The sequence below is a fragment of the Impatiens glandulifera genome, chromosome 4 (genome assembly GCF_907164915.1).
Source record: "Impatiens glandulifera chromosome 4, dImpGla2.1, whole genome shotgun sequence".
Taxonomy (NCBI): domain Eukaryota; kingdom Viridiplantae; phylum Streptophyta; class Magnoliopsida; order Ericales; family Balsaminaceae; genus Impatiens; species Impatiens glandulifera.
This window is the reverse complement of record NC_061865.1, coordinates 52,492,444-52,505,718: the sequence shown is the minus strand read 5'-3', so window position 1 is coordinate 52,505,718 and position 13,275 is coordinate 52,492,444. Positions and strand designations below refer to the sequence as shown.

Sequence of the window (13,275 nt, the reverse complement as noted above, 5' to 3'; positions counted from 1 at the left end):
GGAAGGGTAAAAACCGAAGGTTTTCAAATAAACCTTCGGTTTTGACCCCTCATTAAAAAAATCTGATTTTTTTCTAAGTATGGGGAAGGGTAAAAACCGAAGGTTTATTTGAAAACCTTCGGTTTTGACCCCTGTTTGAAAAAATCTGATTTTTTTCTAAGTATGGGGAAGGGTAAAAACCGAAGGTTTATTTGAAAACCTTCGGTTTTGACCCCTGTTTGAAAAAATCTGATTTTTTTCTAAGTATGGGGAAGGGTAAAAACCGAGGGTTTATTTGAAAACCTTCGTTTTGACCCTTGTTTGAAAAAATCTGATTTTTTTCTAAGTATGAGGAAGGGTAAAAACCGAAGGTTTATTTGAAAACCTTCGGTTTTGACCCCTGTTTGAAAAAATCTAATTTTTTTCTAAGTATGGGGAAGGGTAAAAACCGAGGGTTTTCAAATAAACCTTCGGTTTTGACTCCTCATTAAAAAAATCTGATTTTTTTCTAAGTATGGGGAAGGGTAAAAACCGAAGGTTTTTAAATAAACCTTCGGTTTTACCCATGTGTTGAAAAAACCTATTTTTTTTCTAAGTATGGGGAAGGGTAAAAACCGAAGGTTTTCAAATAAACCTTCGGTTTTACCCATGTGTTGAAAAAACCTATTTTTTTTCTAAGTATGGGGAAGGGTAAAAACCGAAGGTTTTCAAATAAACCTTCGGTTTTAAGAATTCCCAAAAACTTCTGATCAAGGTCTAGACCGAGAGGTATATTTAAAACCTTCGCAAAACCGAAAGTTAATTTTATAACTTTCGGTTTTAACACTAACTAGTTTGTTATATTATTTTGTTTTTAACCCACTAATCTTAACTTCTAACTAATATAATCAATTTTGTGTTGTATTTTAAAAATTTATATTGTGTTTCATGTTCAAATATTTATGATTGTGTTTGATTATTATAGAGAAGTCTATATGAATGTTCATGTTTGATTATCTTATGAATGTATGTAATGTTTGATCATATGGATTGTGCAATATTTTAAAGACATCAAATGTGTTAAATTAATGTTGTCAAAGGTCATTAGAAGGTGAAAAACCAAAGAATTTAACAATTTTTTAAGTGCTAATTCCGAAAGTTAAATAATTCACTTTCGGAAATAAACCATCAAAACCGAAAGTTTTATATAAACTTTCGGTTTTGACATTTCTCAAGAACGAGGGTTTTATATAAACCCTTCGGTTTTGATGATATTTCCGAAAGTTAATTATATAACTTTCGGAATTATCATTTCACAAAATTGTTAAATTAATTGGTTTTCTACCTTCCAATCTAGACTCCTGAGTAATATAATCAAGTGTGTGTTTTAATTTTAAAAATTTAGATTGTCTTTAATGTTAAAATGTTTATGAATGTGTTTGATTATATATAGAAGTGTATATATATGAATGTTTATGTTTGATTATCATATGTATTTGTGTAATGTTTGATCATATGGATTGGGAAATGTTTTAAGGATATCAAATGTGTTAAATTAATGTTCTTCAACGTTATTAGAAAGTGAGAAACCAAATAATTTAATCATTTGTGATGTTGTAAAACCGAGAGTTTAATATATAACTTTCGGAAATATGCATATAAAACGAGGGATTTACCAAAAACTCTCGGTTTTTATAAATTCAATTTAATTATAAAAATATAAAACCGAGAGTTTAATATACAACTCTCGGATTTGGGCAATTAAATTTAATTGGAAATAACAAAAAAAATATATAAAACCGAGAGTTTTAGTATAAACTCTCGGAATTCAACAATCAAAAACCGAGAGTTTTCAATTAACTCTCGGAATTTATTTGAATAAAAAACCGAGAGGTTTTGTTATAACCCTCGGGAATTACCTTTAAATTAATAAAACCCTTCATTCTTCCCCGTTTCCTTTTCTCTCTCCCCGCTCTCATCTATCCTCTTCTTCTCCACGCCGTCCCTCCCGTCCCTCCCGCGCCGATTGAAGACCTCCGAAGACGAAGACGACGAAGCCTTCCGATTGAAGATCGTCCGCTCTCCAGCCGAAGACGAGCCTCCCGATTGAAGACCGCCCACTTTCCAGCCGAAGACGACGACCATCCCGCGGATTGAAGACCGCCCGATTGAAGCAACTTCCTCCGCCGCGACGCCGATTGAATCAACCTCCTCCGCCGCTGTTTGAAGACTACCGCCGAAGACATTTGAAGGTTAGTTAGTTTTTTATTTTAAGTTATATATATTAGTTTCATTTTAGGACAGATTGGTTTTAGGTTAGATAAGTTAGATTTTAGGATTTTGTATGAATTGATTTATGCTAGAATTGATTTAGGTATGAATTGAATTTGATTGTTTAGAAATTGTATTGGATTGTGTTATTGGATTTGATTTTGGAAATGATTTTGGTTTGATTTAGGTTAGATTTCGTTTAATTTAGGTTTTGATTTGATTTTGGTTTGATTTTGGTTGGTTTGATTTGGGTTTAATTGAGGTTTGATTTAGGTTAGATTTCGTTTAATTTAGGTTTGGGTTTTTTATTTTGGTTTGATTTTGGTTGGTTTGATTTGGGTTTAATTGAGGTTTGATTTAGGTTAGATTTAGTTTAATTTAGGTTTGGGTTTTTGATTTTGGTTTGATTTTGGTTGGTTTGATTTGGGTTTAATTGAGGTTTGATTTATGTTAGATTTTGTTTAATGTAGGTTTTGGTTTGGTTTTGGTTTGATTTTGGTTTGATTTTGGTTGGTTTGATTTGGGTTTAATTGAGGTTTGATTTAGGTTAGATTTTGTTTAATTTAGGTTTTGGTTTGATTTTGGTTTGATTGTGGTTGGTTTGATTTGGGTGTAATTTATTGTTATTAGGTTTGGATTACGAATTTCAGCCGCCCGCTGCCCGCTTGTCGATCTACATCCGCTTCTCTTCTTCGTTGCTCTTTTTGTGCAAGGTTAGTGATTGTTGGTTTATTATATGGTTAGGTTTAGTTTAATGTTAGATTTATGTTAGCTTTTCATGTTAGATTTAAGTTTGATTTATGTTTGATTTGATTTATGTTAGATTAGGTATTATGTTTGATTTATGTTAGATTATGTTAGCTTTTCATGTTAGATTTAAGTTTGATTTATGTTTGATTTGATTTATGTTAGATTATGTTAGCTTTTCATGTTAGATTTAAGTTTGATTTATGTTTGATTTGATTTATGTTAGATTAGGTATTATGTTTGTTAGATTATGTTGGATTAGATTGGGTTTGAATTAGATTTGATTTTAGGTTAGCATTGTTATATGGGATGAATTGTGTATGAATGAAATAATGTTAGATTATTTGTATGTTGAATTTTGGTTGGATAATGATAGATTAGGTAGACATTATGTTAGCATTATGTAAGCCTAATTAATTTAGACAAATTTAAGTAAATAATTAAGGGTTTTTTTTTCCATTTTATTAGAAAGATGGAAGTACCCGATAAAAGCTGGATGACCTTACGTCGAGATCATCCAGATTACGAGGAAGGTGTTGACAAATTCCTCGAGTTTGCTGTTAGGAGTACATCCCGACAAAAAGTGAAATGTCCTTGCGTGAAATGCTTGAACACGCCGTTTATGGAAATAGACGAAGTGAAGACTCACCCTATCATTTATGGAATAAATGTGCATTATGAGTACTGGTATTGTCATGGAGAAAAAAGACGTACTACTCAAGTGGTTAATGAAGATGTCGATGAAGATGCCGATGACTACGATGATGATGATGATGATCAGTCAAAGGATGCCGTACCAGAATTCAACGATCCGAGAACGGAAACGAATAATACAGTTAACGAAGAGGTCAATGAAGAACGTTATATGCACAATTTCATAAACGATATGTTCTCCAACGTTAATGATGTCCTGAACAACCATGAACCAGTCGAAGATGCGCAGAGATTTTATAAATTGCTTGATGATTCCAAACGACCATTGTATGAAGGTGCTCGAATAACGAAATCATCGGCACTATTGAAACTACTTCACATAAAGAATGTCTGTCAATGGACAAATTCTTCGTTCGATATGTTGTTGCGTCTACTTAAAGACTACATATTACCGATTGACGCTCAATTGCCAAACTCCTACTACGAAAGTAAAAAATTCATTACTGATATCGGGCTTAAGTATGACAAGATAGACGCATGTAGGAACAACTGTATGCTATTTTGGAAAGACGACATAAATGAAGATTCTTGTAGAGTTTGTGGTCTTTCAAGATGGAAAGTCGACCAAACAAGTGGGACAGTTCGAGAGAAGCAAAATGGGAAATTCATTCCAAAGAAGGTGTTGAGATATTTCCCTCTAATACCAAGACTGCAAAGACTATACATGTCCTAAAAAACGGCTCCAATGATGAGATGACATAAAGAAGGAAGAGTTGATAGTGATACGTTGAGACATCCCGCTGATTCCTTAACCTGGAAAACGTTCGATGAAAATTATAAAGATTTTGCGTCTGAATCTCGAAACGTAAGACTAGGTTTATCAAGCGATGGGTTTCAACCATTTGCAAATGGAAAAAAGTCATATAGTGTTTGGCCGGTTATTCTCGTTCCTTATAATGTGTCACCCTCTACTTGCATGGATTCTAGCAATTTTATTTTATCCATGTTAATTCCGGGTCCGAAGAGTCTGGGAGATGCGATTGACATATTTCTCCAGCCATTGATCGACGAGTTGACTGAACTGTGGCAAACTGGTGTGAGAACGTTTGATGCACACACCTCGCAATACTTTAACATGCGAGCGGCGTTGTTGTGGACCATTAACGACTTTCCCGCATACGCGAATTTATCGGGCTGGAGTACGAAAGGTAAATTTGCTTGTCCTTGTTGTAACAACGACACGGTATCTATTCGATTGGTTCATGGTTCCAAACAATGTTACATGGGTCATAGACGCTTCCTTCCACCGAAGCACAAATACAGAAGGGATAAAGAGTCGTTTGATGGTCGAACTGATTATAGAGAGCCCACTAGATTGTTAACGGGTCAAGAAAGTTACGAGCAAGCACGAGACCTAGAAGACATAATTCTTAGTACGGATCTAAGCAAGAAAACCAAGATATATCATGAAACGCGGGGAGACAATTGGAACAAATTGAGCATTTTCTTCCGCTTGCCTTATTGGAAATCATTATTATTGAGACATAATTTGGATGTGATGCATATTGAGAAAAATATTTGTGATAGCGTGTTGGGAACAATAATGAATGTGAAAGAGAAGACGAAGGATGGTCCTAAAGCGCGTAAAGACTTACAACTATTAGGCATAAAGTCATGGTTACATCCTATAAATGATGAAGGAGTGGTTCATTATCCAGAAGCGCCTTTCACTTTGACATCCGATTATAAAAAACGTTTTTGGAAATTCTTGAAAGATCTCAAGTTGCCTGATGGTTTTTGCTCAAATATCAGTGGTTGTGTAAATTTGGAAGAGAAAAAGATTTCGGGATTAAAGAGTCATGATTGTCACATTTTGTTGGAATATCTTATTCCTTTAGCAACCCGTGTATTACTTCCAGATAATGTGTATGATGCGTTAGTAAATTTGTCTCGGTTCTTTCGGTTGTTGTGTTTCAAAGAGTTGATTCAAGCGGACCTCGAACAATTGTACATGGATATTACATTGACACTCTGCAAATTTGAAATGATTTTTCCGCCGTCAATTTTCGACATCATGATGCATCTCCCGGTTCACTTGTCATTTGAGGCTTTGCTTGGGGGACCTGTTCAGTATCGATGGATGTATCCGTTTGAACATTACATGGGTACAATGAAAAGATATTTGCGGAATAATAACCACCCAGAAGCCTCTATAAGCGAGAGCTATCTTGTAAATGAGAGTATTAGTTTATGTGCAAGGTATATGGAGGAAGAAGAGCAAGAAAATGCACAAACTGAAATCTCGGGCATTTCTATATTTTCATCGTTGGAAGACCTTTCTAACGGAAAAATATACAACTTGGATTATATCGATCGAGTGACAGCTCATTCATACATTTTGAAAAATTGCCCCGAAGCTGAACCTTTTTACATGTAAGATTCTATGTTGCTGTTATTAATTAGCATTAAAAAGTATGCTATTTAATATTCGATCTATTTGCAGAGATTACATGCAGTATTGCAATAACAACGAGTCTCGTGGAGAAACGTTTGCCGCATATTTCAAACATAGAGTGAGTTCATTATAAACCATATATTCTAACTCTTTATATTTATTTTAACAACTACATGTCGGGTAAATGTATGTATAGGTTGCTCAATTAACCGAATTTAACGACATATCAAGAGACCTCAAGATCTTAGGAGAAGGTCCAAGTATGTACTCGTCTATGTATGTTTGGTGTAAAGTAAACAGATACAAATTCTGTACAGAAAAACACGACAAAGGTTTGACAACTCAAAATAGTGGGGTGGTTGTTGAAGGGTTCAATGGTTCTGAAACTATGTCATACTACGGAGTTTTAACAGATATAATTGAAGTGCAATACTTCTCTCACAAACGAGTTGTTTATTCAAGTGTAAGTGGTTTGATACACACTCGGGGGAACTAGGAGTGAAAGTGGATAAATATGGCTTCGTAAGTATAAATGTAAACCGATTTTTAAAAACCCAAAGTCAAGACCCGTATATATTGGCGAGTCAAGCAAAACAAGTCTTCTACGCCCTTGATATGTCAGCCCGACCCGGTTGGAAGATTGTGACAAAAATAAAACCGCGGTTTACAAATATATAGATCAGATTAATTAGGTAGATTATCTGTTTTTTACTATATATTATTTCTTATTACTACTTTATTTCAATTAGTCGCTCATTTATTAATGGTATGCATTAAGAATGTCTAAAGGTAGTAAAGAACCTTGGTGGAGTATGAGGAAAACACCCAGCAAACTCTTAAAGCCGTACCAGAACCTCATTGCACAATCAGAAAACTTGAGGCTCCGAGAATCGTCTACTAGAGATGCACCACCTATTGCTGTAGTCCCGATAGCTACTGCTCCCCCAGCAGACGAGGATGTTGAGGCTGCTGAGGCAGAAGAGTTTGTAGAGAGTACGTTTACTAATGTGGGGGATGAGGACGATGAGGCTGACGACGAGGGTCACGAGGACCCTCATGACGTGGATGAAGAGGAGGAGCATGGATCGACTCCCGACCCATCATCGACAGGTAACTTGTTTACTATTAGTTATAGTTTGAATTGATTCACATATCTGATTATGAATTTGATCTATTTTGAAGAATCTTGTGCCCGCAAGAGACGAGGGAAAAACAAGAATATTGCGTTATCTAAGAGACCAGCGGAGACAAGGATTCCTCTCACTTTTAGAGAGGTAGATGGGAGGCCGGGCGGTGTTGACGTTGGAAGAACAAGGTGGTCTAGACATGTGGGGTCGGTTGTGCGGGATCCCTCAGCCGTCTCGCACCGTCTTTTGAAGTGGAAGGCATTAAGTGCTGACCAATTGGATTACATTTGGAATGCTGCGAAGGTAAAGATTAATTAATTATACATTGATCATTCAATAATTATTTTAAAACATTTGAATGTTTTTATTTTCAGGATCCGTTCGAGGCTACTAATGGTCCTATTGATTATTTTCGAAAGACCGCAATGGGACACGTCAGACAAATATGGGATAGATGGCGCTCGGATTTGCACAAGGAATATATCCGCATCCATAAAGGAGACGAGGCCGCGGTACTTGCCAATCCTCCACCAGACTACGATCGAGATGATTGGGAGTTTGTGTGTCGCAACCATTTCTTTACGGAGAAATTTAAGGTACGGTTTCATAATTCAAATAAAATATGATATTAGTTATTCTAACTTCAATTTTTTTATTTGAATTTCAGAAAAATAGTAGCACAAATATAGCTAACAGAAAGCAGCTGAAATTCCCGCATCATACAGGAAGTAGACCGTTTGCTCAAATTGAAGAAGAGTTGGTAAGATTGTTATGAGTTATATAATAACTTAATATAAAGATTGTTATGAGTTATATAATTTTTTTTTCAACAGGTGATTGAAATGGGACGGGCTCCATCTGTGGTTGAAGTGTTCAAGAGGACCCGTACCCCAAAACCTACGAAAGAAAACCCAACTCCCGTCCCGAATGACCGCGTTCAAGAGAAAATTGTAAGTGAATTGAATTTAATTAAATTACTTATAACTAGTTTATAAATTATTATATAATTGACAAATTATTTCAAATTTGCAGGTTGAGATGGAGGAAGTTCTAAGTAACGAACCGGAAATATCAGACTTTGAGTTGACGAAGAGAGTATTCGGACGCCAAAAACATGGGGGAGTATTCGGTATGGGATCAGGCGTCCGACCCACACACTTTCGTCAGGATCTACGAAGTTCTAACAATTCTCAACGAGCCACTGATCGATTGTTTGAGGAGAATCAAAGAATGGCGATGGAACTTGAGGAATTGAAGAAAAGGGATGAAGAAAAAACTCAAACGATTAATCAAATCCAAGCGGAAAAGGTAGAATTGATTTCAAGAATGGATAGGGAAAGTGCAAAACAGGAGAAAGAAAGGTTAGAATTGAATGCAAGATTAGAGAGTTTTGAAATGTTTATGCGGCAATATCAACCACCCCCTCCCCCCACCAGCTAGTTCTAAGACGTTTCGACTATATGAATTGATTGAATATGTTTAATGGTTTAATGTAAAACATGTTGTTTGGATGATTGATTGGAGAATTTTGAAATGATGATTTTGTTTTATGAATTGATTGGTTTGGCTGAACAGGTTTAGGTTTCGGTATGGGGTTTCGGTTGAGCACAAAACAATAGGGCTATTTTGTAAATTTTTAAGAGAAAACCCGAAAGTTAAATGGAAGCTTTCGGTTTTTCTTCAAAGGAAAAAATGAAGGTTCATTCAATAACTCTCGGTTTTTCTTCAAAGGAAAAACCGAAGGTTCATTCAATAACTCTCGGTTTTTCTTCAAAGGAAAAACCGAAGGTTCATTCAATAACTCTCGGTTTTTCTTTCATGGGAAAAACCGAAGGTTAAGCTAATAACTCTCGGTTTTTCTTTAAAGGGAAAACCGAAGGTTAAGCTAATAACTCTCGGTTTTTCTTTAAAGGGAAAAACCGAAGATTAAGCTAATAACTCTCGGTTTTTCTTAAAAGGAAAAACCCGAAGGTTAAGCTAATAACTCTCGGTTTTTCTTCAAAGGAAAAACCGAAAGGTTAAGCTAATAACTCTCGGTTTTTCTTCAAAGGAAAAACCGAAAGTTCATTCAATAACTCTCGGTTTTTCTTTCAAGGAAAAAACTGAAGGTTAAGCTAATAACTCTCAGTTTTTCTCATTTGAAGAAAACCCGAGAACTAGAGGATATCTTTCGGTAAATACACAATTATTTTTAACGACGGAGTCAATACCGAGGGATGGCGACAGTTACCTTAACTCTCGGATTTTGGTCTATACCGAAAGTTATAGGGTCAAAACCGAGAGTTTTCACTTTCGGTTTTGACCATTTTTTTACCAGTGAAATATTGTCGTTAAACATGTGTGATAATTTATTTCTATATCACGACCATGTGTACGTAAAACGTTTCTCACGTTATGTCTTTGATCTTAAAATGATTTAAATTGAATTCTAGCTTCATTATGACAACTATTTGAAGTTCTCGTATGACGATTGAATCTTTCTAATGCTCTTTTCCAATTTTTGTACTCATCTCCTATAAATGTATCATCTACGTTTTCTCTATTTAAAGGTTTGAAAAGATAACACCAAAAACAAAATAATGCATCTTTTGATATGCTATATTTTAACCATGTATATTTGATCAGTAACATTAGACTCATTAGTATGCTCATTAATTGATTGAGAAGACTCATGCTGGTCATGTGATGTAGAAGTACAAATTCGTTTATAGAACATCTTCATTATTCTATATCCTACATAAAATAAATGATTAAAAATAAATATGTGTCATAACCCCTAAATAAAATCTAAGAAATACATTTATTTGTTGAAATAATTTAAAATTAATTTAAAATTAAGAAATATAAAATAATATTTTACCCTTATATTTATATAAATGGTTATTTTACCCTTATATTTATAAGTAATTTGTATTATTAATTATATTAAAATTAATAAAAATATATATATATATATATAAATAAATTATAATATAAATGTAGTTTTAAAATAAATAATAATATTATATGATTTTTATTATTTTATATATAATTCTTTATATTTTAACTTATATAAATAAATATTATTTATATATTAACTAAAATTTATGTATTATTATAAATATTGTATTTTAGAAAAAAAAATTTGTATAAAATAAAATATTAATAATAATTACTTGTATTTTAGAAAATATTTTTTTGTATAAAATAAAATATTAATAATAATTACTTTAATAAAATTATATTTGAAATTAGAATACTATAATTATGAATTAGTTTTTTTTATTAATTTTTATAAAAGGAATGGTTAGTTTATTATAAATATTAGAAAATAGTGTTGGTATAAAATAAGGGTATAATTAAAGAAATGTTAGAGCAGGGTTTGATCACCTGACCTCTACTATACATTCCAACTCCAAAAGCAATTAGGCAAAGCCTTATTTGATAAATATATATATATATATAATATTTTAAAAGTTTTACCCTGGTTGGGGAGGCCCGGGCCCCCAAGGCCCCCTTTAGGTCTGCCACTGCCTAGGTGGGTTGATACTGATACTATTTATAAATAATGTATTAAAAATGGTTGCAACCGCGACAAACTAGTTATGAATTTAGCAACAATTTATTGAAATTATGGTTGACTTACACACTCGTGATAAAGAGCCTAAAGTTACAAAATAGTATGAGATCTTGCTCGATTTTTCTGATGCCATCATAGGTGGGGTACCGATTTTCTATTTATTTCATTTATTGCCGTTGAAAACAGCCCTTGCATGTTATTTAAGGGTTGTCCGTATAGCTTGTTTCATGATTGTGTTGGTCAAGAAGGAACCTTTTTTTAGATCTTTTGTGTACCATTTGCATGTTCTAGCTATTATCACATGGCCTTTGGCAGTTATGGGGGCAGTTTTTGTTTCTATGGCATGAAGCATTTTTCTAGGCAGTTATATTCTGTATTAAATGTTTTACAAGAGTGCTCTTTATGGATGGGGGTAAGCTAGATTGTTGCTTATTTACGAAGAATTCATCAATGGCATTCTTGACATTGGGCTCTAGTTTTCCAAACCTAATTATCGTAAAAAGAATGAAGGATCTCGAGTCATCTTCTCCATTTTGCATGTCATTATTGTCTAAGATGTAACTTAAGTTTTCTAATTGTTCTCTAGGGCTCTTGTTTCTTTTGTTTTCCAAACCTAATTATCATAATAAAAAGAATGAATATCTAGAGTCATATTCTCTATTTTATATGTCATTATTGTCTATCATGTAACTCGAGATTTCTTATTTTTTGCTTATGGAATATATATTTCAAGGAAACAAACATATACTTAAATAAGAATTGAATTTATGACATTTAATCTTTTAAAAATTATATAGGATATTTTAAACTAATACGAATGTAATCCACAATTATTTTGTGTGCTGTATTCTTTATTTGTTATTTTTTATTCTTTTTTATTTGTTTTTGTTGTTTATATGTTATTAAAATTAATTATCTACACTAGAATCTTGATAAATGAATATCTTTGGGGAAAAAAATTATTTGGTGAGATTATTTATTTGTCGATTAATAAATATAATATTTATTTATCGATAAATGAATAATAATTCAATTTAGATGATATTTTAATTTTTATTTATAATTATATTATTTTGTATATATTAAGTTCAAATATACTTAGAATTCACTATAGTTAAAATTTGTATGTGAATTTAATTATATTCATATTTTTAGAATTTTAAATTAATTATACATGCATGCATGGAATAGATAAAGTGCACAATATCATGCTTTACATAAAATTAACAATTATATGATTATATGCATTTTGGGAAGGAAATAAACAATTAACTTTGGAGCCATTTTTCGAAAAAATCCGACTTATTAATGTGTTTAAAAATTAGTCATTAAATGAAATATATTCATGATGTATTATATAAATAAAAAATATATATTATTTGAAATATAGTGATTATTCATTTATATTTACGTAGAGTCTATAAAAATTTGTTTGTATTTATTTGTTAATGCATTAAGCAAAATTATTGCTTAAACCCATTAGACCAAGTTGAGACCGAAAAAATTTATTCATTATATGAGGTTATTCATTTATCGAACATTTATCGAGGTTCTATCGTATTAACTTTTTATTTTATTTAAATATAATATATATTTGAAAATGAAAATAAAATGAAGGTAAAATCCCCTGTATGACAACTCACAAGGATTCAAACATGTAAACCTTCTTCCCAAAAAAAAAACAACACTAAATAATTATCTTCTTCCTTTATTTAACCTTCCAACTCCAACTTGTTCTTCACTGTAATCCCACATTCACCGGCGACAATAACCGTCGTAGCCAAATCAAGAAACAATCCATGTTCAACAACTCCAGCAATCCTCAAAATCTTATCACTAGCAACTTTCAAATCACCAATATCTTTATCCAAATACAAATCAATTATAAAATTACCATTATCAGTAACAAAAGCTTCACCATTTTCACACATTCTTAGCTTACTCACACAACCAGCTTCCTTAAACAATAACTCCAACTTATTTGCAGTAAATTTCCAACAAAATTTCACAATCTCAACTGGAAAACCCAACCCACTTCCACCCAAATACTTAACCAATTTTGATTCATCAACAATAACAATAAACTTATTACAAGCCATTTCCACCATTTTTTCTCTTAATAAACACCCACCTCTTCCTTTAACTAAATTCAAATATGGGTCTACTTCATCTGCACCATCGATTGCTAAATCGATTATGGGATGTGAATCAAGATCAGATATAGGGATTTCAAGTGATAATGCTCTTTCATGGGTTATTTTTGAAGTGGGTATTCCGATTATGTTATGTAATTTCCCTTGCCGGAGAAGTTCTCCGATTCGATTCACGGCGTGTATCGCAGTTGATCCACTTCCAAGGCCGATAATCATGCCGGATTTTACGAACTCGACTGCCTTGTGGGCTGCGAATTTCTTTAACTCGTCTTGGGTCGGAATCACCGACGCCGGCGACGGAATTGGTGGGTTGTTGTCGGAGGACAAGTAGTGAGAGTAAGCTACTGCCAT

General features: G+C 33.1%; 1 protein-coding gene across 1 annotated transcript; it reads right to left on the bottom strand.

The window, feature by feature from the left end:
* Positions 1-12,483: 12,483 nt before the first annotated feature.
* LOC124935358 (probable ribose-5-phosphate isomerase 2) lies at positions 12,484-13,275 on the bottom strand. The gene has a single exon (XM_047475794.1). The coding sequence runs from the start codon at positions 13,273-13,275 to the stop codon at positions 12,484-12,486; it is 792 nt and encodes a 263-aa protein (XP_047331750.1).